This window comes from Petaurus breviceps, unplaced genomic scaffold, assembly GCF_028583685.1.
Source record: "Petaurus breviceps papuanus isolate PSGF00001 unplaced genomic scaffold, PetGlider_PUasm1.0 91023, whole genome shotgun sequence".
In the NCBI taxonomy this organism is placed as follows: domain Eukaryota; kingdom Metazoa; phylum Chordata; class Mammalia; order Diprotodontia; family Petauridae; genus Petaurus; species Petaurus breviceps.
The window spans coordinates 2,623,076-2,649,053 of NW_027187398.1; the positions used below are offsets into that span (position 1 = coordinate 2,623,076).

A 25,978-nucleotide genomic window follows, 5' to 3' on the forward strand; every position below is an offset into this window, starting at 1 on the left:
CCCCATTTTGCAGACGAGGAAACTAAGGCAAACAGAAATGATGTGATTTGCTCAGAGTTATGAGACAGATTTGAACTGAGGTCTTCCTGATTTCCTGGTCAATAGGTCCAGTACTCTATTTACTGCACCAATTAGCTAACTCTAAAAAGAAAGAAAAACAGATAAATGCTAGAGAAAGAGATATAAAGATGTATGTGTGTATATATATATATATATATGTATATTTATATATATTGACATTGATAGATGATGGAGTATTTGTTATATGCTTTCTATGTGCTTGGCACTGTGTAAAGTAGTACCTGCCTTCAAGGAGCTAACATTTTAATTTAGGAAGACAGCAGGTAAAAGGGACCTGGAATGGCAGGGGTAGGGCTTCAGAGAGGTATGGGTGGATATATTTGTGAAGTACATGTGGAGGCCTGGATTTGAGCAAAATAAGGTCAAAACTGGTCTTTCTAAGCCCAGGAGTGACTCCACTCTCACATTTATCTTCATTGTCTTTCTAGCTTGTGAGGAATTAGATGGAGATTGCTCTCGATTGGTTTAGGCTTAGAACCCAGACTTAGCCATGCTGAGGCACCAGAATAGGATTTATTTGCTGTTGTTCAATTGTGTCTGACCCTATCTGGGGTTCTCTTGGCAAAGATACTGGAGTGATTTGCCATTTCTTTCTCCAGTGTATTAAGGCAAAGAGAAGTTAAGTGACTTGCCCAGGGTTGCACAGCTAGTGAGTATCTGAAACAAGATTTGAACTCAGGTCTTCTTGACTTCAGGCCCAGTGCTCTATCCAGTGAGTCATCTGATTCCATGGACTAGGATTTAAATGAATTCCTCAGTCTTTCCAAAATCTTCCCCTCTTCCTTTAATGAATCAATCTTCCTTCTCTACTTCCCTTTCTCCCAGTTCTTCAAGGTTGTGTCTGGCCAGCACACAGAAACACAGAATGCTCTACTGTTCTCACTACAGGCCTTGACATGGGCTCATGCCCTGTCAGTCAGCTCGAAGCTATTTCTCACTCTAGTATCTACATCTTTACCTCAGAGACCCAATAGTCATAGGAAAGGATTATTTATAAGAGGAAGGTTCAGAACATATATAAAAACAAAGTACAAGAAATACTGGTAGATCTTATGGAAAATATCATGAATTTGGAATCAGAGGACCTAGGTTCAAATTCAGGCTCTGCTACTTAGTAGCTATGTGACCTTGGGTAAGTTATTTAACCTCTTTGGGCCTCTGGGCTTCATCATCTGTAAAATGAGATGATTATAAACATAATACATAAATTTTATATATACATACATAAATATTATAGACATAAACTTTAAGATTCTTTCCAGCTCTTAATCTTACTACCTAATCCCAAAGGGTTCATACAAGTGGGAAAAGCACCCACATATACAAATATATATATATATATATATATATATATATATATATATATAGCAGCTCTTTTTGTGGTGGCAAAGAATTGGAAATCAAGGGGATGCCCATGAGTTGGGGAGTGGTTATACAAGTTGTGGCATATGAATGTAATGGAATACTATTGTACTCTTAGAAATGAGGAGCAGACAGACTTCATAATAACCTAGAGACTTGTATAGACTGATGCTGAGAGAAGCAGAACCAGGAGTATATTGCATACAATTACAGACACATCGTATCTGTGATGACTAACTTTGATAGACTGGGCTCCTCTCAGCAATGTGAGGTTATAAGACAACTCCAAAGGACTCATGATGGAAAAGGCCATCCACATCCAGAGAAATAATTATGGAACCTAAATGCAGATTGAAGCAAAGTACTTGCTCTCTCTGTCTCTGTCTCTGTCTCTCTCTCTGTCTCTCTCTCTGTCTCTCTCTGTCTCTCTTTCGTTTTGTTTTCTTCCTCATTATTCACTTCAATTGGTTATAATTCTTCTTTACAACTTGACTAATGCTTAATGTGAAGGTATATGTAGAACCTATATTGGATTACCTGCAGCCATGGGGGGGAGGGAGTCGGGGAGAGGAGGTGGAGAAGATTTGGAACTCAAAGGATTATGGAACTAAATGTTGTAAACTAATAGTAAAAAATTTTTTAAAAGCTAAAATTTAAAAAAATCTTACCTATTACAAGGTCACAAGTTATACAGAGGAAAATTCAAGTGATTTAAAGACAAAATAAAATTTTAAATGTATATTTTTAAAAATTCAAGCCAGGCACAGAAAAGGAAGGAAGGAAGGGAGGGAGGGAGGAAGGGAGGAAGGGAGGAAGGAAGGAAGGAAGGAAGGAAGGAAGGAAGGAAGGAAGGAAGGAAGGAAGGAAGGAAGGAAGGAAGGAAGGAAGGAAGGAAAGAGGGAGGGAGGGAAGAAGGAAGGAAGGAAGGAAGGAAACAACTATTTAAGTGCTTATTATGTGACAGGTGCATACCCCATAATCCCTAATGGAGGATATGGAGGCTGGTAGATTGCTTTAGTTTGGGAGTTCTGAGCTACCAAGCTCATCAAGCATCTGTACTAAATCCAGTACCAATATATCAAGCCCCCATACCAATATATCGAGCCCCCGCATGGGGCATTGGAGACTAAGCTACCTAAGGAGAGATAAAACAACCCAAATCAGGCAAATGCAGCAGATTAAACATTCCATGCCACTCAGTATTGGCAGTATTGCAGAGTGGTTGCGGTATTTCCAGCCTGGTGAGACTGTTTCAAAAACAAAAAATGCAATCCACAAACATTTATTAAGTGCCTATTATACAGAAGACACTGTATTAGGTGTTGGAAATAATAAGGCAAAACCAAGATAGTTCCTGCCCTAAAGTATGCTTACAGAGTACATTGGCTCCTAATGAAGTAGATTCCAAGGCAGTCAAGTCAGTGATTTAATCTGGATCCCTCCTCACCACCCCCCCCCCCCCAGCCCCCACCCAAAAAGCTACCACTACACTGTCACTCTCTCCCCCTGGGCCATAGCCTTTATCCATGCCATTTTGGCAAGGAAATTCTTTCTTCCAAGTCCCACCCACCTTTGAGGAGACTTTGCCTTACCCTAAGACAGTGAAATTTAACTTCAAGGTTGCCCTCCCACTCCACTAGCTAGACCACATCTATACTTGCTGGAGAGGTCACTCTGCCCAACCTCCCCTCTCGAATTAACAAATGGATTACATAGCTAAATAGAGCAGGGAGGGGCACATAGCTGACAGATAAGAAATTTGTTGCTCTAAGGCAATGCTTGCACCTTCTACTTTTTCAGTATCTCTTATAGTGTACTTGGTTCAGTCCCCTACATGCAAGAGGTGTTTGCTGAGTTAAATGAAAACAGTTTTGAGTTTTTGTTGTTAGGTCATCTCAGACATATCTGACTCTTTGTGACCGGTTTTCTTGGCAAAAATACTGGAGTGTTTCCTTCTCCAGCTCATTTTACATATGAGGAAACTGAGACAAACAAGGTTAAGTGACTTGCTCAGGATCACCCAGCTATTAAGAGTCTGAGGATGGACTGAACTAAGGAAGAAGAGTCTAGAAAAGGACCATTGAAGTAAAGCTATTTGAGGACATCTTTGAGGACAGACTATCAGTGTTTAGAGCTAATGTGCCAGAGAAAGAGGCAATCATTTCCTTTTCCATCCCCCATCGCCATTTTTACAGCCCCCTTACCCTAAAACATAAAGTTCACTAAGAGAGGAAGCCAGAGGGTATTTTGATTTTAAAAGGTGTGAGGAAGAAGGCAGAAACCCTTTACCCTCAAACTCCACTTCTTGTCAAGTTGTTTCATAGGATTTAGAAGGGGCAGGGATCTCAGAGGCCATGAGACCTCATTTTACAGATGAGGAAATTTAGGCATAGAGAGGTTAAGTGAGTTGTCAAAGGTTAGGAAGTGTCTAGAAGAGGGATTTGAACCCAGATCTTCCAGACTCCAAACCCTACAATTGCTCTAATTGTCTCTAAGTGTGAGAAACCTTCGAAATCATCTCTTTAGCCCCGGAAGAGGCTAATGACCATAATTCTGAGTTGCCTTATTTCTATTCCTAACACCCCTGAGATAGACATGGCCACTGACATTTTCCAGATAGGCAAGGTGAGGTCCAGCAGTTCAGTGGCTGACTCAGGGCTTGTCCCCAAAATTTAAAATCCCGATCTGGTAGAAACATAAATTTAGAGCCTTAAAGATTATCTACTCTAACCTCCTCCTGTTACTGAGGATGATATTAAGGCCCAAGGAGGTTAAATAACCTATATCTATGGTCATAATGTTAGTAAGCAATGGGATTTGAACTAGGCCCTAAAACTCCACATCCAGTGATTTTTCCACTACACCGAGCTTGATAACTACAAGTCAGCAAGTTCAAGACAAGCTGGGGGTGGGTGTTTCTTAACTGCAGTCCACCCCCAACCCTCCCTTTGGCAGAATTCCCCCACTGTAAGGGCGGGTAAGAACAGCACCCTGGTGCCTGGGAGTCTGCGGGCCCCAGAGGCAGAGAGGGCGGCAAGGCTGCCTAAGATCACCCGGGTGGGCTGGGAGCGGGACTCAGCTCCGGGATCCGGGCTCCGCCAGCCCCATCTAGCGATGGGATTTTCAAGTTTAGCCCAAATGAGCCGGAGCTTGACCGTTCCCGCCCTCCTTTGCCGGGAGACTCTGGGTTCTCCGGTCAGGGTCTCTGCCGGGTTCGAGGAGTTGAAGCAGCCCAGGCTCGAGTAGGAAGGTCAAAGTCACGGTAGAGTCTTTCTGAGATTCACGCAAGACCCAGCGGGGTTTCAGACCCGTCTAGGTTCTCTCCCCGGCCTCTTCGCTAAGCCTCAAACTTTTGGGTCCCCTTGTCCCTGTGGAGCCACTTTGCCTGTCCCGGTGTCGGTTCCCTCGGGGCTCGGGGGAGTCCCAAGCCCCCCGGCTTGTCCCCGCGTGGCGAACACAGCACGCAGCAGGTGCGCGCTCCAGTCTTAAGCTCACTTGATGGTCAGTGGCTCTGGCCTCTGCCCTGGAGCACCATCTAGTGGTCAAATGAAGGATTGTCCTGGGACGCCAGGGCTTCGTCCCACTTTCCGAGACTTGCTTGCTGTCTGGCCCAAAGCTGCGCAGCTCCTAATGGAGGGTGGCTCCAGGAGAACGCGAGGATCAGTAAGCTACAGGGGCTTCAGTCACAGGACTAGGAGAAGAATGGGGCACCCTTAGGCCTGGGAGGGTGCGCACGGGTTTCTTGAGTTCAATGTGCAACAGTGGAAGGAGGCGGGAGGTGGTGTGTGGGGGAAGATTTCCTATGGAAGCGCAAACCCGAAAGGGGCTGGAAGTAAGGTTCTAAAGAAAGAATATTCCTTTAGGCAAACACATACTTTGATGGGGTGGGCGTATTACTCTCCTCACCCAATATACCGGCCCCTCTCCACTCAGGAGTCACCCCATTCTTTAGAGGTGCCTATTTTGGAGTTTCGTCCCCTCCGTCTTTCTTAAAAAGCCACACTCCCATCTAAGGTGCTGCTGTTCCGGGGTGGGGGGTGAGGTCATAAAGAGACGAATAGTACATTCCATTGAGATGAGGCCTTTTCGACATCCCACCACCCTTTCTCCTTTGACCTAAGGGAATTTTCAAACTTCAAAGGCCCTACCCTCCTCAAATATCCCCTGGCGTTCTGGGCGGTGCCCAAGTCGCATTTGTTCCCCCAACACATCTGTGCCCAGTTTTGTTTGGGAGCAGGACTTTGTGTTTAATGCCTTCAGATGTCTTAAAGCACGAAAGGATGTGGACCTGGAGCCTGGGGTGGAGGACTCAAGGCTCGAGACCCCTAATTTCCCTTATCTTATCGCGTCCTCTCCGTCTTCTCAGAAAGTAAAAATGTGTCAGCGAAGTGTTATGTGCACAAAAGATTGTGAAGTTGTGTGTGTGTGTGTGTGTGCATAGTGCCAAAGCAAGCAACTGGTTGATTGATTTGATAGGTGTGTGTGTGTGTGTGTGTGTGTGTGTGTGTGTACCCCTGTGAGCTCTCAAATTCAGCCTTTTATGGCAGTGGATGCACGTTTCTTCTTCCTCAGGCTTGTCTGAGTTGGGACATTCCGTCTCCCCCACACCCGATTTGCACAGTTTGGCCTCCTTTCATGGGAAGCTCTATACCTAAGTCAATTGCCTTCAGGGCTCAGTTCAAGTGTGCCACCTTCTTTCAGACTTCTCATTCTCCATTTGTTAGAAGCATGGTTTATTTATTCTCTCTTCATCCTGCATTTTACTTATCTGTGAGTTTGTAGGGCAAAAAGTTCTTTGTGCGAAGCGCTGTCTTACTTTTGTCTTGGTACCTCTGGCAGCTAGCAAATAGAAGGCATTTAATAATAAATGTTTGCTGGTTGATTGGTTTGATAGGAGGCACTTGTACCTCCCCAGTGGAGTTTTCCCTTTGAGTTGGAGTTCAGGGAAGAAGAAAACCGGGTAATGTAGGGAGGTGAGGCACAGTAGGGGGAGATTCAGAAAAATCTCCTCACTCCCCCATCACAAAAGGAGAAATGGAGACCTAGCAGTAACAGGTCTTTCTCTAGCACAAGGGCTCTATCCTTTGGATCAAAGGTATTTTTAAAAGTCCCATTGTCATTGAAACCATTTTAGTGTCTCTCTCACAACACAGGGTCCCTTACTGACATTCACAATCACACACAGTCCTAAAGTAAAGCAAAGATCACCACATGCCAAATCGCAGGCACATCTGTCTCATCCCACTCCTATCCCTAATCCCACCACCACTTCCCTACATTCAGAGCATGAAGTGCTCAGATCCTAAATGGTTAAGAAGGACTTTGGAAAGAGGTGTATTATGAGAAAGTGAGCGTATTTCCTCCTTTAAAATGAGGGGACTGGACTAGTTCTGAGGTCTTTCCAGGGCTGTAGTTCCAGGATTCTTTGCAGTACTTCGATTTATATTTCTAAAGGAGCCTTACTAATTGGCAGAAGAGCAGGACAATGGGGGCAAGGGGCAGAGCTCTGGTGGGGGGTGGTCTAATTGGACACTGAGGGGAGTGCCCATTGCCCTTTAGGTGGGGGGGGGGGGGAAGAGGCGTCAGTATGTCTGCTTAGCCCCTTCCCAGACAGCCTTAACTTCTGCAGCCATGCCAGGGCTGAGTGCCAATCTGACAGCTCCTGGAGAAGGGGAGGGGGTAAGACAATTAGGTTTGGGAGGGGGGAGAATTCAGGTCTCAATTCTGGTGATCTTTAGCTCAGGTACAGCCTTCCCAGGATACACATGACCTTGGACCTTCCCATCTTTACCCAGAGGCCCCCTCTGGTGGCGGTGGTGGGGGTACTCTTTTTGATCTAAGCAAGTGTTTCTCAAAACATTTCCACAATGGTAGGACCCCTCAATTTAAACAAAACTTTGGCAGAATCTTTGTAGTAAAATTCTCTAAATTATTATTTTAACACCTATTAACAAACTACCTAAGGTTCATTGACAATAACAATAACCATGGAGTGTTTCAGGGTCCCTTGCAGCACATTTTGAAAAACAGTGTTTTAAACTAAAAAACGTTTAAACTTTTAACCTCTTACTAGTGCCCCAAACCTGCAGGTGCCAGGATGGGAGTAGTGGGAAGATTGCAATGTAGTCAATGTTTGTTTTTGGCAGCCTCTTACTTTCCCTGCCCTCACCTGCTTTCTGAATTCTCTTTCCTCTAAGCTGTTGTCTTCTGCCTGTCCAAAATTGTTCTAAGCCAACCCCTACCTAGAAGTTTACCTTCCTCATTAAAGCTTAATGCTTCAAAATCACACCCAGACCCCTACCACTTCCAGCTCCATTTATTCTAAGCTATGAATGATGCCTAATTCCTCCTCCCCCTTCCCCCCCCCCAAGGTATTTGACCCAGAAAAAGAATTGGAGGCTGGGGGTAGAAAAAGGCATAGGGGATAGGTCCCTTTGCAAAAGAATACTGGATTTGGGATGAGGAGCAGTGTTCAAATTCTGACATTGCCCCCTGTGTAACCTTGGGTAAGTCACTTCCCTTCTCTAAACCTTGGTATTCAAGTCTGTAAAATGGGGCTGGGGGAGAGAGGACTTCATGATATCTAAGGGACCTCCAACTCAAAATCTAGGAGCCTAATGACAAATCTTCTAGGAACTATAGAACTTGGGTTTTTCAGGCCCTACCCTTGAGAAAGTAGCCTTCAGTCAAATCAGAGTCACCAATACCAGACATTCAGTGAAATGACACTCCAAAATATGTCTGCAAGGAAGCAGGAGTGCTATGCAAGGGGTGAAGTCTGGAAGCAGGAGCTGAACACTCGAAACCTGATTGTTGTAATTCCACCCTCTCTGCTCCCCAAGGCACTCTTGCTCCCTGAGTGATTTCCCCTGTTCTCCCATCCACCAAACATCGCTGACACTGTTGACAGACTTAAGGTATAGGCAGAGAAGAGTCAGGGAAAGGGGGAAAGGAAAAGGATGAACAGAAGAAAACTGGAGGAAGGAAAGTAAGAAAAAAGAAAGATGGGGGAGGGGTTGAGTGAGGATGCTATCATCAATGTTTTCAGGTGTCATAGGCTTGACTCAGTCCTGGAATAATCCCAGAGTTCCACCTGTCTCCTATGTTAAAAATCATATTAGGATGAGGGGAGCAGGATACATTTGGATTTGCGGATTTAAAGGCAAGGGCAGGAGAAGGAGATTATTTCCACATAAACTCTGATGGTGTGTGTGGGGAGCGGGGGCGGGAATGGAGCTGATGACAGAGAAATAGCCATGAGCCTCTAGATTTAAAATGTAGATAAACGCAAAGAAGAAATTCCTGGATGAGACCTCAGGAAATGTCGTTTCGAGGTATATCTTGCTTCGAGACTCCGAGACCTCTTCGAGATTTTTTAAAATAGAGGAAGCAAGAATCTTTCCCTGCCCTCAAGGCACAGAAATAAATGGGGTTCTTTCTAAGACCCTTCCTGCTGAGTAATTCCAGTAGGTCTTCAAGTAAATTCCTCTCCCCTCCGTCTTCCTCCACCTATTTCTGCCTTTCTTCTCCCTCTTGACATGCCCCCCTCCCCCGCCCGTGTCCAGCGGTGGGGAAGGGATGGAAATGAAGGGACTGGGGGCAGAGACCATACTCTTCTCCTATAAACAGGCAAGCAGGGTCCTGGGACCACCCTTTACCCTACTCTCCCCAGCCAAAAAAAAAAAGAAAAAAGTCCCTCGGAGTTGGATATTTCTTTGAAACTTTTGGCTGAACCCCAAAGACCTGGCTTTGAAGGGAAAAGGTGTGGGAGCGTGGAGGGGCCGGCTGAACCTTTGGCCACAACCCCTGCACAGCTGGCTGGGCTCACTCTGGGCTGGATCCAGCTGTGCAGCATAACTTCGCTCGGGGGCGTTCGAACCTTGGCAACCTGAGAAAGTCCTGGAGTGGGCATCGGCTCGTGCTGACCGGCAGAGGGAGCCCCGGGCCCGACCTGGACGAATGGACTCGGAGTAGGGAAGAAAGGAGGAGGGTGGGGGGAGACGGATGGCTGCTTTCCCCAGCTCCAGTGGGCTGGGCTGGGGGTGGGGTGAGGCTCCGGATCTCAGTCCCCAGACCGCGGGCTGAGCCGGAGCCGGCGCCGCCTGAGGAGGGACCCGGCGGGGGAGGGAGGGCGACGTCTCCAGGGTCCCGTTCCCTCATTATCCCTCTAACGAGCCCGCCTGACCCCCTCCCCCAAGCCCTGGCTAATTGGCGACATGATAAATGGAAAGCGGCCCAGGGAACAGCTGCCGGAGACGAGGGAGGCCCTAGTGCCGGCCGGGCACCCCCCCCGCCCCCACCCGACTCCCCAGAGGCCCCCCATCCCACTCCGGCCCAAGCTGGAGAATCTAGTTCCCTCCTTCTCCCCAGACTCGCTGGCTAACTCCATGGTGTCAGGTCCCGTCCGGTCCCCCTTCCGTCATCCCGGCCCACAGAGCGCACTGGCCCGGCTCAGAGCTCACTTCATTTCTTTATTTATTATTATTAATAATAATCTTTTCTTTCCTTTTCGGTTTGTTTCGTTCTCGTTTCGGAATGGGGGAAAAAAAAAACCTGAGGTGGCCTCCGGCCCGGGAGGGGGACGGGTCAGGGCTGTGCTGGGGGGGGGGGGCCGCGCCTTGGCCAGCCGCGGGGGAGGGGCGGGGAGTGAGCGGCTCCTACAGGCGCTTCCCTCCAGGAGCTCGAATCCCCGGCAGCCACAAAGCTCTAAATAGCTCTCCCTTCCCCCACCATTTACAATATAGATATACTCGTGTAATGGGGGGGGGGGGGAACCCGGAAAACAAAACAAAACAAAAAACCAACGAAATTAAATGCCACGAGTTAAACTCTAGATATTATGTACACGGTAATGTACACCTTTGAATAAATTAATACCAATTTGCATATTCTGGGAACCTTAAAGCTTATTTACACAAATTATCATTTATTTCATAAATATCTTCTCCCCCCCCAGGAGGGAATCAGGGGTGGAGGTGGGAGGTGGTAACTTCCTCCCCGTACTCCCAAGGGTGGGGTGTCCCGCCCTTTGCTGGGAGTAGGTTGTTGGGAGGAGAGAGGGGCAGCTATGTCCCCAATTCAACTCCATCCTCCTTCCTTCTCGGAAGTCTCTGCCTTCATCCTCCATCCCCAGCTCCATCCCATATCATCCTATCCTCCGTATTCTCTTACTCCTCCCCGACCTGGGACTTTGGATGTTGGGGACCCTCCCGTGACCCCCTCTAGCCTTCCAGGAGCCCGGGGACATAGGGTCTTCCTTCCTCCCCCCTTCCCAACACGCCCCTAGAAGGGGCACTCCCTGTTATTCAATCCCAAACCAGCACCCAAAGGCTGCTGTGAAAAGGGTGAGACTCCACATCGACTCTGGATTGACTCCATATTGACTCAGGAGCACTACTGGATTGACCCCAGGAAGACTCCAAGTCTACTCCATCCATGTTCGCTGCAGGTTGGGGATTGAGCTGAAACACCCCAGCTCGTCTCTAGTGCCCATGGCCCAGACTGGACTGGCTGGTTTTTCCATCTCTGGCTGGTGCTGCCCCATCGCTCCTTTATTTAAATAAATACCCATACCGTGCTGTACAAAATCCTGGAGCCACAGGGGTCAGTGGGGGGGGGGGGGCCTGGGGGGGGGGGGGCAGACTAGGGGGGGGGGGGTAGGGGGGGGTTGACCTAGTCCACACTGATCCTTCACTTCGGCGACTCGCGTCCCGGGGACAGGTCCCTCTGGCTCTCCAACCCGCTCACCAGTCTCTGGATATTCTGTAGTTCGCTGGCGGCCTCTTTGGCTACGCCTTTGGGAGACAGGGTTCCCCGGTGTGAGCCTCCCACCTTAGGTAACGCCAGCTCGGGCAGGGGACTAGGCTCCCGGCTATTGCCAGCCACCTTGGAGCCATCCGGAGCCAGATTCGTGGTGAGGAGGTTGGTGCTGGGAGGGATGGTCACAGGGATCTGGTAAGGGCTGAAACGAAGGCGAGGTCGGGCACTGCCCAGGAAAGGGCTCCGGGACAGGGAACCCGCAGCGGCAGCGGCAGCGGCGGCAGCACTGGTAGCTGGCAAGGCTGAGGCAGCGGCTGCGGCAGCTGCCATGTAAGTGTAGGGATATGGAAAGAGCCCACCAAATGTAGGCATCGGGATCCCCTGAAATCAACAAAGAAATAGGTCAATCATTCATTCAACATCAATTCGTTCAACCAACATGAAATGATCATACTATGTGCAAGGTGACATATGGAACTCGAGAAGGGAAAGAGATAGGCGGTGCCTTTCGGGAATTTTCAGTCTAGATGAGTAGAAGCCACAAGTACAAGGTAGCATTTGGTATATGCCACGTGAGTATATGTGACTGGGAGGCCAATAGGATTTCAGAGGGAGGGAGGAAACTACTTTTAGTTGGGGTGATTAAGTAAATCTTTCAAGAGAAGATAGAATTTAATCTTCGCCTTGGAAGATGGGTAGACTTTTGATAGATCAGGAAGGGAGGAGAAGAAAGGAATTCCAGGTAAGAGATACAGCTTTCTGGAAGGCTAGAACAGTAGGACATCAGAGCTGTAAGAGATCTTAGAGATCATCCAGTCCAAGTGTTCTTAACGAACAGGAGTCCGTGAACTTGTATGGGGAAAAAAAAATAAATCCTTATTTTCACAAACCCCTCACGGAAATTGAGCATTTCCTTCAACTCTGAATGTAGGAAACAAACCACGATAGAATTAGCAACACCTGTGTAATTGTCCCCGCTATAAATCACAGATAGTTTCATATCAGATTGCAATTGTTGGACTTACCTCAAAATATCCCTTATGTTCATCGATGCTTAGAAATTGCTAAATCGCACATAATCAGTCTGCCTATTTACTGACTATTTCAATATAATTAGTTCCTTTCGTTTTCTTAGAATTTTATTTGATGCATTTAAAAAAATTATTGTGAGAAGGGACCCAAGATTCTCAAGACTGCCAAAGGGGTCCATCACACGCATGAAGAGACAGAGAGAGACAGACAGACAGACACAGAGAGAGAGAGAGAGAGACAGAGAGAGAGAGAGAGAGAGAGAGAGACAGAGACAGAGACAGAGAGAGAGAGACAGAGAGACAGAGACAGAGAGAGACAGAGACAGAGAGAGACAGAGACAGAGAGAGACAGAGACAGAGAGAGAAAGAGAGACAGAGACAGAGACACACAGAGAGAGACAGAGACACAGAGAGACAGAGAGAGACAGAGACAGAGAGAGACAGAGACAGAGAGAGAGACAGAGAGAGAGAGATTAAAGAACTTCTGATCTAATCCAATTTCTCATTTTACAGGGATGGAAACTGAGGCCCAGACAGATTAAAGTACATGCCTAAGGTCACAGAGATAGTAAGTGGATAAGGACCCAACTCCTGACTCCAAATCCTGAGCTCTTCCGATTGTATCAAGCTGTATATTCAGCCATATATGCCAGATATATGTGTATTTTCTCTTCCTCCCTTTCCTACCCTCACTCTCTCTCCCCACCCCACCCCCCAGAATCCTAGAAGAGAAAAAAGAACTTGTTCATTCAGAAGAGTTGGAAAAGGGGGTTTACACTTGTCCATTTGCCTAGGCTTTATGAGAATTCATGCCAGGTGAATGGTGCAGAAGGTAAATGGAATACCAATTAGCTCTTGATTTATCCGACAGTTAATTACCCATTTCCTATTCAGTGTGTTCTAAAGGGCTAAAAAGCTTCAAATAGTTTCAAGGACAAAGTCTTATAAGACAGTTGAGTTGTGTGTTCTCAATCCACATAGCTAGGACTTTTGGGTTATCTTTCCCTTCCTTCCATTGGTGAATGGACTGCCTCCAGGGCTAGCAAGGGGAGAGAGGCTAAAAGGAAAAATCAACTTCCTTGTGCTTCTTTGCAAAACTGGTTAACAAGGGACAAAATAGAGAAGTAGACAAAAATCTGCAGGTTCCTCAAGGATATGCAAATTTGGCTATTCCTAAAGGCAAGGGCTATGAATTGGAATGAAACTGATGATTCAAGATCACAAAACAAAACAAAAAAGCAAGGATTCATTGAGTACCTAATTTGCCTTGAAGCAAGACTCACCTGACCATTAACTCAGTTCTAGAGACCAATCTTTACTGCCCCTTTCCCACCTGGTACCTGCCAAACTAAGGCAAGTTAAGGTTAAGTATCCAAAGATCAGCACCAACCATGCTGCTTGGTTGAGGGCTTGGAGGTTATCCCATCAAGGAAAGAACTGACTTGGAGTGAAAAGACCTGGGGTTAAATCCTACTAAGACATTCACCTACAGTATGACTGGGGAAATCTTTGAGACTGTTTCCTCACCTGTAAAATGGGAATAATAAATCTCTCTCGACTAATATTACAGTTTGTGTTTCCCAAAGACTTTGTTAAAGTTATAAATTACTGTTTTTTTATTGGGCCTATGATTTAATTAGTATAGGGAACTAACTCTCCATGAGGAAATTTTCTTTCCCAATGCAAGTGGATACCTCCCTTTGGAAACTTAAAGTCTTAATGAGTTTCCTGGGGACACAGAGAAATTAGTTTTGAAAGGTCACACAGTCTGCCTGTATCAGAGACAAGACTTGAACCTAGATCTTTATGATGCTAACTTTCTATCCACTAAGCCATTTTGTCTGTCAAAGTACACATTAATAATAATTATAACGTCCAAGACCTGTAGAAGACTTGAAAAAGGATGTCCCCCTCCAACCTAATGCTCCTGAAATATTCTTCTAGATTTTCTGAGGATCTCTCCTATTGCAGATCTCTAAGCACTAAGCTGGGCATAACTCCACTAATATACAAAGCTTTATTTCTGGGCCCCTTGGGTTTTTTTTTAAACTTGGTTCAGAATTACAGCTGGGTGCTTTCCTTAGTGGAGATCAGAACTCCCACGGGGTGGAAAAGAGGGATAGATAAAAATATTGGGTCAAATCTACCCCAGCCTCTGCTGGCCCAGAAGGTGGCAGTAATGAATGAAGGAGATTTGGAAATGCTTCCAAACTGGCTAACATCACCTGAACAGAATTGAGTACTGCACACTGCTACCCTCCCCCCACCCCAGACCTATTCTTAACTTTTCTTTAATATGAAGCAAAAGTAAGGAAGCTTTCAGAAATTTTAGCTTGAGGAGGCCAGCATTTAAATTCAAATATTAATGGGCCAGCACAACATTGTGGATAGATAGTCTCAAGGCCAGGATTCCTGGGTTTAAATCATGCCTCTGACAGGTACTAAATGTTAGACCCTGGACAAGTCTTTTAATCTCTCAGTGGCCCAATCTAAGACTATAAATTGCAAAGAAGTTGCTGATTTGTAATAGTTATGGAACCCTTCACTGAGAGCTTCCCACTCAAATGAAATCCCAGATACTGTAATACAAAAATTTACACAAACCCAAAAGGAAACTGTGCTGGCTGCCCTTGCCTTAACCCTAAGGGTGCGTGTGGGGGAGGGGTCAGAACTGAAGAAGAGAAATTTCCCTTTCTCCCTTTTCTTTCTATGCTGAGACTGGAGGGGCAGACCAGAACACATCAGCAGCTGAGAAAATAAGCATTGGGATTGGGGAAAGAATGGGCTTGGAGAAGGAACATCTTTTGGTCCCTGTTATTCAAAAGAGAAATATCCAACTAGCTTCTTCTCCGTTTGTCTACTGTAGAATAGAAACCTGGTCTATGCCCCACTGTGTGGAAGCAGGGTGGCCTGCCTCTACCCTGAGGCAAACATCTAAGTGTTAATCCCAGGCACTCTGGAGTCAATTGCAGCACAGACACATACTCCTGGGTTTGGTTTTAGGTAAAGTTCCTAAAGTCCCTCCAGTTCACGGTGACGATCTAGTCTTAACTAGACAGGCTTCCGACTGGGAAGAGAGTTAGTGGGCCGAGGCAGGCAGGCCTGTTTGCACTGGAGGCTGAAGAGATTGGTCTCTGTCCCTAGAATACCCTCTACGTTGCCTGCCACAAGGCCTTGAAGTTCTAGCCTCCCACATGGCAAGGCGGTTGGCTGGCTGACCCTTGAGGTTCTTTGCAAAGGCCAAGGTTCACTGCTTGTTCGCTTCAGCCCCCACTCCCCGCCTCCCACTACCCCATCCCCGCCCCAACTCTGTCCCCAGGCTGGCCTCTCGCTTACCTGAGATGCCAGCATATGTTGTGAGAGGTGGAAAGGAAAGGGGGCCGCAGCTCCAGCAGCTCCAGTCGCAGATCCCAACCCAGCTCCGCCGTCCAGCCCTGCTGTGGCCGCCCCGGCCCCGCCGCCGCCGCCGCTGCCTCCACCAGTCACCGAGGCCAGCAGATGGCCCATGCCCATGGCCGAGAAGGCCCCGGGGCCCATAGCGAACTGTCCTGGGTGCAGAAAGAGCGGCTGCCCGGCACCCAGGGGACCGAAGAATTGCTGGCCATGCAGGTGGCCCGACAGCGCCAGGCCTTGCAGGTGGCCTGCGCTGAGAGGTGAGGCGCTGTCCGTTTGTACCACGAGGGGCGCCAACCCTGCCTCCTTGACCTCACTGCCCTCCTTCCGAGCTTCATCCTTCCTCCTGCCCTCCGCCTTGTCCTTCTCCAAGCCCCTCAGGCTGAAGGGGCCGTCTAGGCAGCCGCCGCCTTCCCCCGGCTCCTTGCCCGGGTCGGGGCTGCGCCTTTCCCGGACGCGCTCGGACTCGACCAGGCGCGGGGGACTGGCCGGCTCCAAGCCCGGGCTGCGCCCTATTGTGCCCCCAGGTCGCTCATCTCCAAGTCTCTCCGTCTCCGGGTCGCTGTCCGCAGCGCACAGCTTGTCGTCCACTGCAGAGAGGAATCGAGGAATGCAAAGGGAAGGAAACTGAGGATCAATGAAGCTCAAAGCATAGATTTGGGGAAAGCCTTCTAGAGTTTCTGGGACTGAATCGAGTGTGCCCGTGGATTGGGAAGGGAAACCGTGTGTGTGTGTGTGTGGGGGGGAGGTGTCTTTTCCCAGATCTCAGGGCGCCTTAGTTCCCCACACCTCAGACATCTCACAAACAAGTAAAAGTGACTCTCCCTCTTCTCTGCAGTCTTTCCCTCATCTGACGCCCCTCGCACAAATACTGCTTTTATTTGTATTCTAAAAGTTCTGTGATCAAGAGTAACATAATGCTAGCATGGTAAACAATCATATTCTGCTTTCGCCCATCTCGGGTCTCCTCTTTGGTTCCGCCTTTTCATCCCTCTGCCCTCCCTCTCCCCCTTTAGACCTACCATTCTCTACATCCCGTCCCTCACCTCGAGAGCGATGCAGACGCAGGGGGCTGGGGTCCGTGCCTGGGGAGGAAGGTGGCTCTCGGGGTGGAGGTGGATCGCAGGAGGAGGCATCTGACTCGGCCCCGTCCCTCTCGGGCTTACATTGCTCTTCGTACATCCGAAGGGACGGAAGGGTCAATTGCTTCCTGGTAAGAGAAGGGTGAGTAGGGGATATTAGAGGAAAAAGCTGAAGGGGAAGGATAAAAGAATCCTCTCTTGGGTTCCTGGCGACAATGCTTGCCCTTACCCCATGGCCAGAGCCCCTAAAATACAAATTACTAGTCCCTCCAAAGTTCCCATACTCCAGAGGAAGGGTTCGGGAACAGGTGAAGGGCCTGGGAGCTACCCCCTTGTGGCAATCTCCCCGCCAAAAATATGGTAGGACAGTGGTGATTCCCAAAATTATTTCACTCCCTCTCCCCATATTTCTCACCTTTTCTCCCGCCGGCCATTTCCCGTGTCTCGGAAACCTTTTGCAAAGGGATTGTTGTCTATTTTCAGCTGTGTGATCTAGTGTGGGGAGAAGTCGGACAAGTGGAATGGTCACGGTGGGTTGGGGACATGGAAGAGTTACTATCCTGCCCTTCCGTATGCAACTGTGGCCTCCTTAGCTTTCCCCTATCTTGACCCTGACCTTGCTCATTTTAGGGACTACACTTGGAGTAGTGACCCTTCTTGCTCCCCCAAAGTTCTTGTCCCTCAAAATCTGGCGTTCTTGCCTCCTCTTACTGCGGATTTTGAGTACAGAGCCTGTGGAAACAGCTGCCTAATTCCAGGGCCCTAAGGATGAGAAAAGGATAGAACCTAATGTTTTGACCTTCCAGGCCAAGATCACTCCTCACAGTTGGGTGGTGGATGTGGTGGTGGTGAAAAAGGACAATGGAAAATTCTTCCGGGACCCCCCAGAAGGGTGGACGGCGGGCTTATGGGATCCTGAAACAGAAGTCCAGGCTTTCGGTGAGGGTGGGAGGTACTGGGTCTTCCTTAATAACTTAACTCCACTATACCATAAACTTTGTTTTGGAAGCAAATCCTCTCCACCAAACACCCACACACACACACTTGTGCTCTCGCTTTCAGCAGCCAGCTGCCTCTCCCCACTTTTATTAGGGTGAAGGGGCGTCCCACAGAAAACCGCTTAATAGAAAAGTTCTTTAAAAACTTAATAAAAGTAGTCTGAATCTCCTAATTCTGTTGCTTTACCTAGACCGCAGGCTTCAGATATACTAACACACCCTCTCCCGGTGAAAAAAATTGCTTTTATCCGCTTACATCACCTGCCACCTCCAAAACATCAAGGGTTCCCCGAAATTTTAATGGGCTTAGGAACATGGAATCAAAAAACCTCCAGGCAGCTTTTCCAGAGGCCCCCACCCTCACCTGCTCCTAGCAGGTAAGTTTAAACTCGGCCCTAGAGCAAAAATAGGTGGGGGCGATGTCAAAAAAGATCCTTAAATCCTTTGTTAATAACTAAGCAAACAACTCCACCTGGGAGAGCCCAACTGTTTCTCCCTACTCCCCAGCGGGGAAGACCGGGATAGGGGTGGGGGTAGGGGTTGGGGAAGCTGGTACGGCTGTCGGGAAGGCAAAGGAAAGGAGAGTGCAGCCCTCCGGGCCTCCCGCCCTCCTGAAGGTCCCACCTTGTCGTTCTGGTAGGCGGTGACTGCGATGAAATCGGTCTCTGGGAACACGTAAGTTCGAAAGGTACTGTAGGGCAGCTTCAGAATGTCGTTGGCTCTCACTATGTGGAAACGAGGTTGATACTTGTGCATAGAGTTCAGGATAGTCTGTGGGTGTAGGGGTTCGGAGAAAGATAGGTCAGGAGCGCGCTCCTGACCTACCTCCCTACTCAACTAGGCAGGCTTCCCGCCAAGCACACATTCTCTCCAGTATTCAGTCTGACCTTCCCTTTCCCTACCTAAGTCTACAGTTAATTCGATACTTCTTCATTGCAATCCTCTTTGAGCTGGGGGTTCTATTCTCCCGTTTATTACTAATATTTATTATTATTATTAGCCAGTCACTAAATGAGCCTTTATTAGGTGCCTACTATGTGCCAGGCACTGTGCTAAACACTGGGAATACAAAGAAAGGTAAAAAAAAAAAAAAGTCCTTGTTCTCAAGTAGTTCTCACAGCTAATAGAGGAAACAACAAGTAACAACTCTGTACAAACAAATATAGAGAATAAATAGGGAGTAAGTTCAATGGGAAATCCCTACGATTAAGGGAAATTGTGAAAGGCTTCTTGCAAAAGGCAGGACTTCAGCGGAGAGTTGAAGAAAGCCAGGGCAGCCAGGGGGCAGAGAAGAGGAGGGATAGTATTGTCGTCGTTGTTGTTAGCCATTTAGAAAGGACAGAAAAATGAAGAACATAGCGACCAGCCAAGCTCAGGTTCTGTAAGATCATCTCCATCGGGATACCCAGAAACCGCTTCTACTTCCACTCTTTTGTAAACAAATTACCCCAATGATCGAATCCCACCTCTGCCCTGCAGAATGGACAGTCACTCTTTTGCCCTCATCTCTTCAGGTGTGAGTGAATTTCCCTTCTTTTCCGAAGATGTGGGGCATTTGATTTGAATTTAGATGGGGGAGAGGAGAAGAGAACTTAGTTAAAGAAAGCTCCCCACAGAACAAAACCTTTTCCTCCCTCCTTTCTCCTTGGTAGTCTGACGTGCACCTAGAGACATAGGACTCAATTTAGTTCAGGATTTCAGCTGGGGGAGGAAGCTCATAGGCTTTCCTTAGAGTCACCCATGGAAGGTGGGAGTATCTGGTTTAGCGAATAAATCTCTACCAAAAGAGGCCTTCTCAAAAGGGATTGGAAACAGTGGGGAATATGATTCAGGAGCAAGAGTTGGGGGAAGACTGGTTGGAGAGAGCAAAAGATAAGCTCTCAGGACCAGAAAGTTGGAATGTAGGGGCACAGCACCCCAAAGAGTTGCCTTTATTTCTTTCCAAACAATTTTTTGTAAGTGAAGGAGTTTGGGTCCTAAAGGTACCCAATTTTGTGGGGAAGGGGAGACATTGAAAGCCCCCAGTGTCAGACTTCCTCCCCAGTTTCTACCCCTTCTGGAAACTGATTCCCAGCCCTGAGTATTGGCTTGGATGGGGGGGGGGGGGGATGAAGGTAGAGAAACAGGGAAAAACTCTCAACAGAATATATTTGTCCCATGTTTTGTCTAACCATGACCTTAAGGCCATCTCCAGCTTCGGAGGATGAGAGGCAAGGGCCCAGTCCTTCCTCATCACCCACTGAAGTCAATAACCTGGGGACCCCTGAGAGAATCCAGTGAGAAGTTTGAAGCTGTGGATTCATCCTTCTCTTAGTCAGAAGGGAAAGGAGCTACCAGGTTGGGGTACAGCAGCTGAGCCAGCCATTTCCATCCTCCTCTATTCCCTAGTCCTTCGGCTCCACTTCTGACTGACTCTTAGGAAACCCAGTGACCAGAGTTAAGACGCTGGGACCTCGAGATCACTGCTCTGACTCCCAACCCCTCCACAGGGCCCTGAAATAATCTCCAATTTGGAGAGTTTGTAGACCACACAGTCCCCAGTCCCCCTCCCGCAATAGCCTGCCCCTTCGGGCAATGGGCTCGGGGAGCCCGAGGCCCTAACATAGCCTGAGAGAGCCTGGAGTGGTGGGGCTGCTTGGGGCCCTGTCAGGATCCAGGCCAATCTGGGTTTCTTGCCCAGGAAAAGGACATCTCCAGGCAAAAGAGGCCTCAGATGAAAAGAAGTGGATCTCTTTGTAACTGGTGGTGTGCAAATCTCCTAAACGGGATCCGCTAGATTTCTTGTGGTCTAGCAGCCGTCTTAAGTAAAGTTGTAAAGCCCCAGATTCTTGGCCACAAAATTGGTCTGGTCTAGTCTGGTATTGGGAGGGGAATGGAGCCTGTGCCCTGGTTCTTCGTTGCCTGTCTCATTTTCCCCCTCCTTCCCCACCCCGCAACACACGTAGCCCCGGAAAGGCAGTCTGGACTAGAATACTCACGAAGCCGTGCTTGTCCGAGATATTGTTGGTAAGCTTGAGTTTATGGAAGGCCACTGGCTTGGCCATCCACTGCTCCCCAGTGGCTGGGCTATCCGGATGGATGTACATGCGTTTGGGCATCTCCGGATCAGCCTTGCCTGCCACCATCCAGCGTGAATTGTGGAACTTGTAGCGACAGTCATCCGCGGCCACGATGTCCATGAGCAGAATGTACTTGGCCTTCTTGTCCAGCCCGCTGACCCGCACCTTGAACGGGGGGAACATCCGCCTGGGAGGGGGAGGGGGGAGACACTAGGACTGGGTCGTCGGCGTGGTCCCCTTGGGCCGGATCCCAGGATTCCCCTCCAGGCCTATCCCCATTTCTGCCCTAGCCCCCCCAGCACCGAAGACCCCTTCCTCTCCTCCTCTTCACAGGCCCCCAAAACGGTCAAGGCCAAACCCGTTGTCACACTAGGTCTACGAAGTTTCCAGGAATGTAGAGATTAATCCTCCCTTTAAAAACATGCCAGCTTCTCCCCCAATTATCCAGACAATTAATTCCAGGACAATACCCGCTTTGGCCCAAATTATCCAGATAAAATCCAGAAAAGTCCCGTTTGGGGAGTTTACATTGGTAAAAGAAAGAGATGATGTCCTAGGCAATTGGGGAGGAGGTGGGTAGGTTTGGAACCTGAACTAATTCCCTCTTTACTCCCAGTAGAAACCGGGTTTGGGATTTTCTTTTTAGGTCTGAACTCGCTGGATAATGGTAGGAATTCGACATTCCCAGTGCCCGGGAAGAGAGCCCAGGGTCTGCCTCAAATCCTGAGGTGCGAGTCTGAGAGAAGTTGAGGGAGCCCGGGGGCGATGGCTGCCGGACCGGGAGAGGGATCTGGGAAGGGAAGAGGAAGGTTCCTATCTGAGGAGCTGATTGGAGCTGGCCAGAAGACTGATAACGAGTTCAGAGGGCTCTCTCCTGGCCAGCCAGGCCCCAGAGGCGCCTTTGCCCAGCGACCCTTTGGTCGGAGTACTCCCCCTCTCAATCCCAGGGTCTCAGGGAGGAGGACTAGGCCGTCACCTCGCTCTCTAACCCCCAAGTCTATGAGGTTAACCCGAACAGGAATCCCTATCCTCGTCCCTTGGCCCCAGTGGAAGAAGTGAGTTCAGAGAAGTGCCTAGATCTCCCGGGAACAGCGAATAGCCCCGGAGTTCTGAGAGACAGAGCGAAGAGAGAAGTGGCGGAGTAGGACCAGGAGGAAGAAACTAAAGGCAATGAGCTCCAGCTCCCGGGGCGCACCCCAGCCCTACTGCTGGAAGGATGGGTTCTAGATTCACTCAGCACGCTGGGAGAAGAGGGGAACCCACTTGGAAGTGGCCTCCAGGCGTGTTGGGACTGGGGGGGGGGGAGAGTGTTTGGTGGTTTTTGTTACGGTTGTTGTTTCCTTCCTTGTTTGGGCGGTTATTTTCTTTTTATTTTATTCGTTTGGGTTTTTCTCCAATTAAGAAAAAGAATTCCCTTCATCGTTAAACGAAGGGGAGGGGGGGGACCTCACCAAAACCCCAGCGCTTTGTTTCCTTCTTATTTCTAGTGGACAAATTGTCAACTCGTCATTGGAGCAAACGAATAAAATACTCAAACGACCCCCGAGGGACAGCCGGAGGAGGCCAGGGGCCAGAAAGGGACAGGCAGAGGCCATCCGGCTTGAGGGGCCCGGAGGACGGAAGCGGGAGCCCAAGGGAGTCGGGGCTCAGCTAGGCTCGGACCCGGGTCAGTCCGAGGGTGGGAACGCTGGGAAGGCAGCATGAGACTGCCGGGGAGGTTCGGCTTTCCTGTCCTCACAGCATCCTCGGCTCTGCCCCGGAGCAGGGGACGAGAGGCTGGTGAGGCGTGGGGAGAAACGCCGAAGAGGGAAGGGAGGCAAATGGGGGCTGACCCAGGTGCCCGGGGCCGTGCGCGGCAGCGGCCCGCTGAGAGCCCTCTCCCGGCCCGGGGCCCGGCCCCTACCTCCCGGACTTGGTAATGACCATCTCGGTGCCCAGTTTGTGGAACTGGTCCCACAACTCTTTGGCCTCCAGCGTCACCTTGGGGTCGTCCTCCACCTCGTCCTCCGGCTCCAGGCTCTTAAGAGAGCGAAGATGGGCCGCCTGGGGGTGGTGGCCCAGCGCCGAGACGTGCAGCCCCGCCTCGGCCGCGGCTGCGGCGGCAGCCGCTGCTGCTGCCGCTCCGGCCAGGCCCGGGTCCGGCAGGGGCTTGGCGAGCGCCGCGGGCGGCAGCGCCAGCGCCGGGAAGAAGGAGGGCTGAGCTGCGGCCAGGAAGGCGGACATGGGGAAGTCGGCGGGGCGCGGAGCGTGGAAGGGGTGGTATGCCATGACGGTCCCCGCAAACGCCGTATCTCTCATCGGTGCATCCGAAAGGAGTTGGGGGGTGTCGGGGGAGGGGAGGGGGCGCGACCCCGGTAGCTCAAACGAGAAGACGGGGGGTGGGGAAGGCGGTCAGTTCTTTGTGCCCAGGACCCCCGGATAGCGCCGGGACGGGCGGAGCCGCCGAGCCGGGGGCTTCCCGCTGCGCTGTGCTAAGCTGCGCCCTCCTCCTCTTCTTCCTCCTCCTCCTCCGGCTGCCGGCTCCTCTCCGGGCTCGGGCCCACCCTCCCGCCGCTGCTCCTCCCTGTTCCCGCGGTCGGGGCCCGGCTCGGGGCGGGGGGGGGGGGGCGGGGTGTGGAGAGCAGAGCTGGGAGCTCCGGGCTCCGGGCTGGGGCTGGCCGGCTCCGGCGCGGCGCCGGGGACCACGCGCGAGTGGTTAGATCTTGTCGTGATCTCTGGAAAACTGTGACTATCTCACATGTCCTTCCCTTCTCTGATCCCCCTTCGCTAACGAGCCAGGCCCCCCTTGATTGCTGATTTTACGCTTTTTGGACCAATTGTGGGTCTCCGGGGGCGGGGTTTTGACAGCTCTGGCCAAGCTCTGGCCGGGAAAGGGGGGGCAAGGGAGAAGGTGTCGGAAGCCTCGGCAGTAAGAAAACATGTCAACAGAATAAAATGTTAACCAATGACGGGCCGACGGGGCCTTGAGACCCCACCCCCTGCCCTGGCCCCCACCCCGGGCTCCTTTCTGCACAGCCGCCTTGGCAGGGCAGCGCAGCGCAGCCTAGCCCGGCTTCGGGAGCTGGAACCCAAGGAGAGGGAGGGACTGAGGGGGTGGGGTGGGGGGAGTCGAGGACTGAGGGGCAGGGGACAGTGGACATGGGCTGCCAGGGCCCCGGGGCCTCCCGAAATGGAAACCTTTCCTCTCTCAGGCTCAAGTTCAAAGCATTCACACAGGCCAGGGAGAACTTGGGGTCCTGGAGAGGAAAGGGGTGTCCCTCCTCTCTGCGCCCTAGCTGGGTGTGGGCAAACTGTCATCCCATTCAAAGTCTGACACCCTTCACCTTTTCTCTTACTTTTTTTTTGTGGGGAGGGGGAGAGTAAAGGACTATCACCGATGTCCTCGGGCAGAGGTCTGTCCCCTCGGTTTCCACTCGGGTTCCCAAGGGCGTGGGAAGCTAGGCAGTGGCTTAGGGACAGTTCCAGACTAGGACAGCGGAGATCCATGTACCGGCCCGCGCGGCTTCGCTGTCCGAGATCTGCCTGTACTTCCCCAAGGCTGGGACCCAGGCGGACTGGAGCATCAGCAAAGACGTCTCCAAGTCTGAGAGTGTTGGACGATGAAGGGCTGCAAGGCACCACAGGACGGAGGTCCTCGAGCAGAGCTGAGTCAACAAGAGTCCATCCAAACCAGGTGAGTGGTGCCAGAATGTGAGCCAAGCTAAGCCCAACCAGGCAGCCTAGCCTCCCGTAATTTCTCCGGGCTAGAGCAGGAGGTTGGGCGGGAGAAAGTACTAGGGTCCCTGGGGAAAAAGAGAGGGGTCTCCAGCTTCAGATCGGGAAAACGAGAGGATGTTCTTGGGAGTGAAAGCGGGTGGCAAAGAGGTCACGCACAGGTGGTACAGCAGACCTCTATTCTCCTCATTCCCTTAACATCTCAACCTGAGGCGGAAATTTCCCAGGAAACCTCGGGGGCTTCCCAGACCCTCTCTGGGTAGAGCCAAGAACCGGACTCTGGCCATGCAATCTCCTCCGGCAGACTGACTGAACAGAGTAGCCACACATTATGATGCATTTTAATTCGCTAGGTTAGTGTCCCTTCTAAATCCCGGGCAAGATCTATTCGCCGAACCGGGTGCGCCGCCTAAATATGGGCACCATGGTGGTGATGGTGGTGGTAGGATTTAGCATGCAGTGTTTATTCCTCTATCTTCCGTATCATATGGATTTGACTTGGGCCAAAAGCATTGTAAGAGGTGTGTGTGTGCGCGCGTGTGTGTGCGTGCGTGTGTATGTTTATTTGTGCTTCACAGCCCAGGCAGCCGCAGGTAGGTCTATCTTAAAGACATACCAGAGTGTGAGTGCGTTTGTATGTTGATGTCTCCACGGCGTTGTCTGCATGTCCTGGGCAATAGGTTGTGCCCACCCATAACTGTTCATAGTTATCCCACACTTGTCGGGCACCTGGTTACATACACAAAAGTAGAGTAGAGAACGAATACACTTGGTACAATGGAGTCTCCTTTCTTTGTAGGGTGTATCTACACCTTGGGGGATAAAATTTGGAAGACAGCGTTGTTTCCCGTTCATTTAAAAAAATTCCATATTGTTTATTGTCCCGCAGACATATACTAACACAAATACATAGTATTAACACAGATATAAATATTTTAAAATTCTAAGGTCTATATTTATGCCTAGTATTAGAGTGTCTAGTAATAACAAGCTAGCAGGCAGAAAATTCTGTCTGTTCAGAGTCCACTAGACTCTTCAAAGGGGTAAAAAAAACGCCCTGTATACAACATATGTAAGTTGTATACCCAGGCTCAGTTCAAGTACACATATACAGATGCACATAGAACATATATAGGTCTGATAAGGTGTGCAAGGATTATTGCACAAACTCTCCTGGACAGACTAAGACTGGGTATTGTACTCCCTCACACTCACCCCTCACAGTCAGCCCTGGGAGCCCTTCAGCCTCCGGGATTGCAGTCACCCTTTCAATAGCTACACTGTTCTGCGGCCTGAAGCCGTGGGAGCTGAATTCGACCCTAAGTCAGGCTCTTTGACTTCCCGTTCCGCCTTCGGTTCTGTCTTTGTTATCTCCCCCGTGGGCTCTCCTGCCCACCCAGCAGGTATCCCGTGTAATAATCGCCTGTGCTTGGTTCCCTAAAGCCCTGTTTACACCGTGAGCCACCTCTATCTCTAACCTTCCGTGAAAGACGCAGGAA

General features: G+C 49.9%; 1 protein-coding gene across 1 annotated transcript; it reads right to left on the reverse strand.

Moving 5' to 3' along the window:
- Positions 1-10,028: 10,028 nt before the first annotated feature.
- On the reverse strand, positions 10,029-23,356 carry TBX2 (T-box transcription factor 2). Its single transcript, XM_069077879.1, has 7 exons — positions 22,669-23,356; positions 20,685-20,952; positions 18,331-18,477; positions 17,124-17,200; positions 16,673-16,836; positions 15,570-16,216; positions 10,029-11,583 (listed from the first exon to the last, which is right to left on the reverse strand). The coding sequence occupies exons 1-7, from the start codon at positions 23,061-23,063 to the stop codon at positions 11,134-11,136; spliced, it is 2,148 nt and encodes a 715-aa protein (XP_068933980.1). The 5' UTR covers positions 23,064-23,356; the 3' UTR covers positions 10,029-11,133.
- Positions 23,357-25,978: the final 2,622 nt, after the last annotated feature.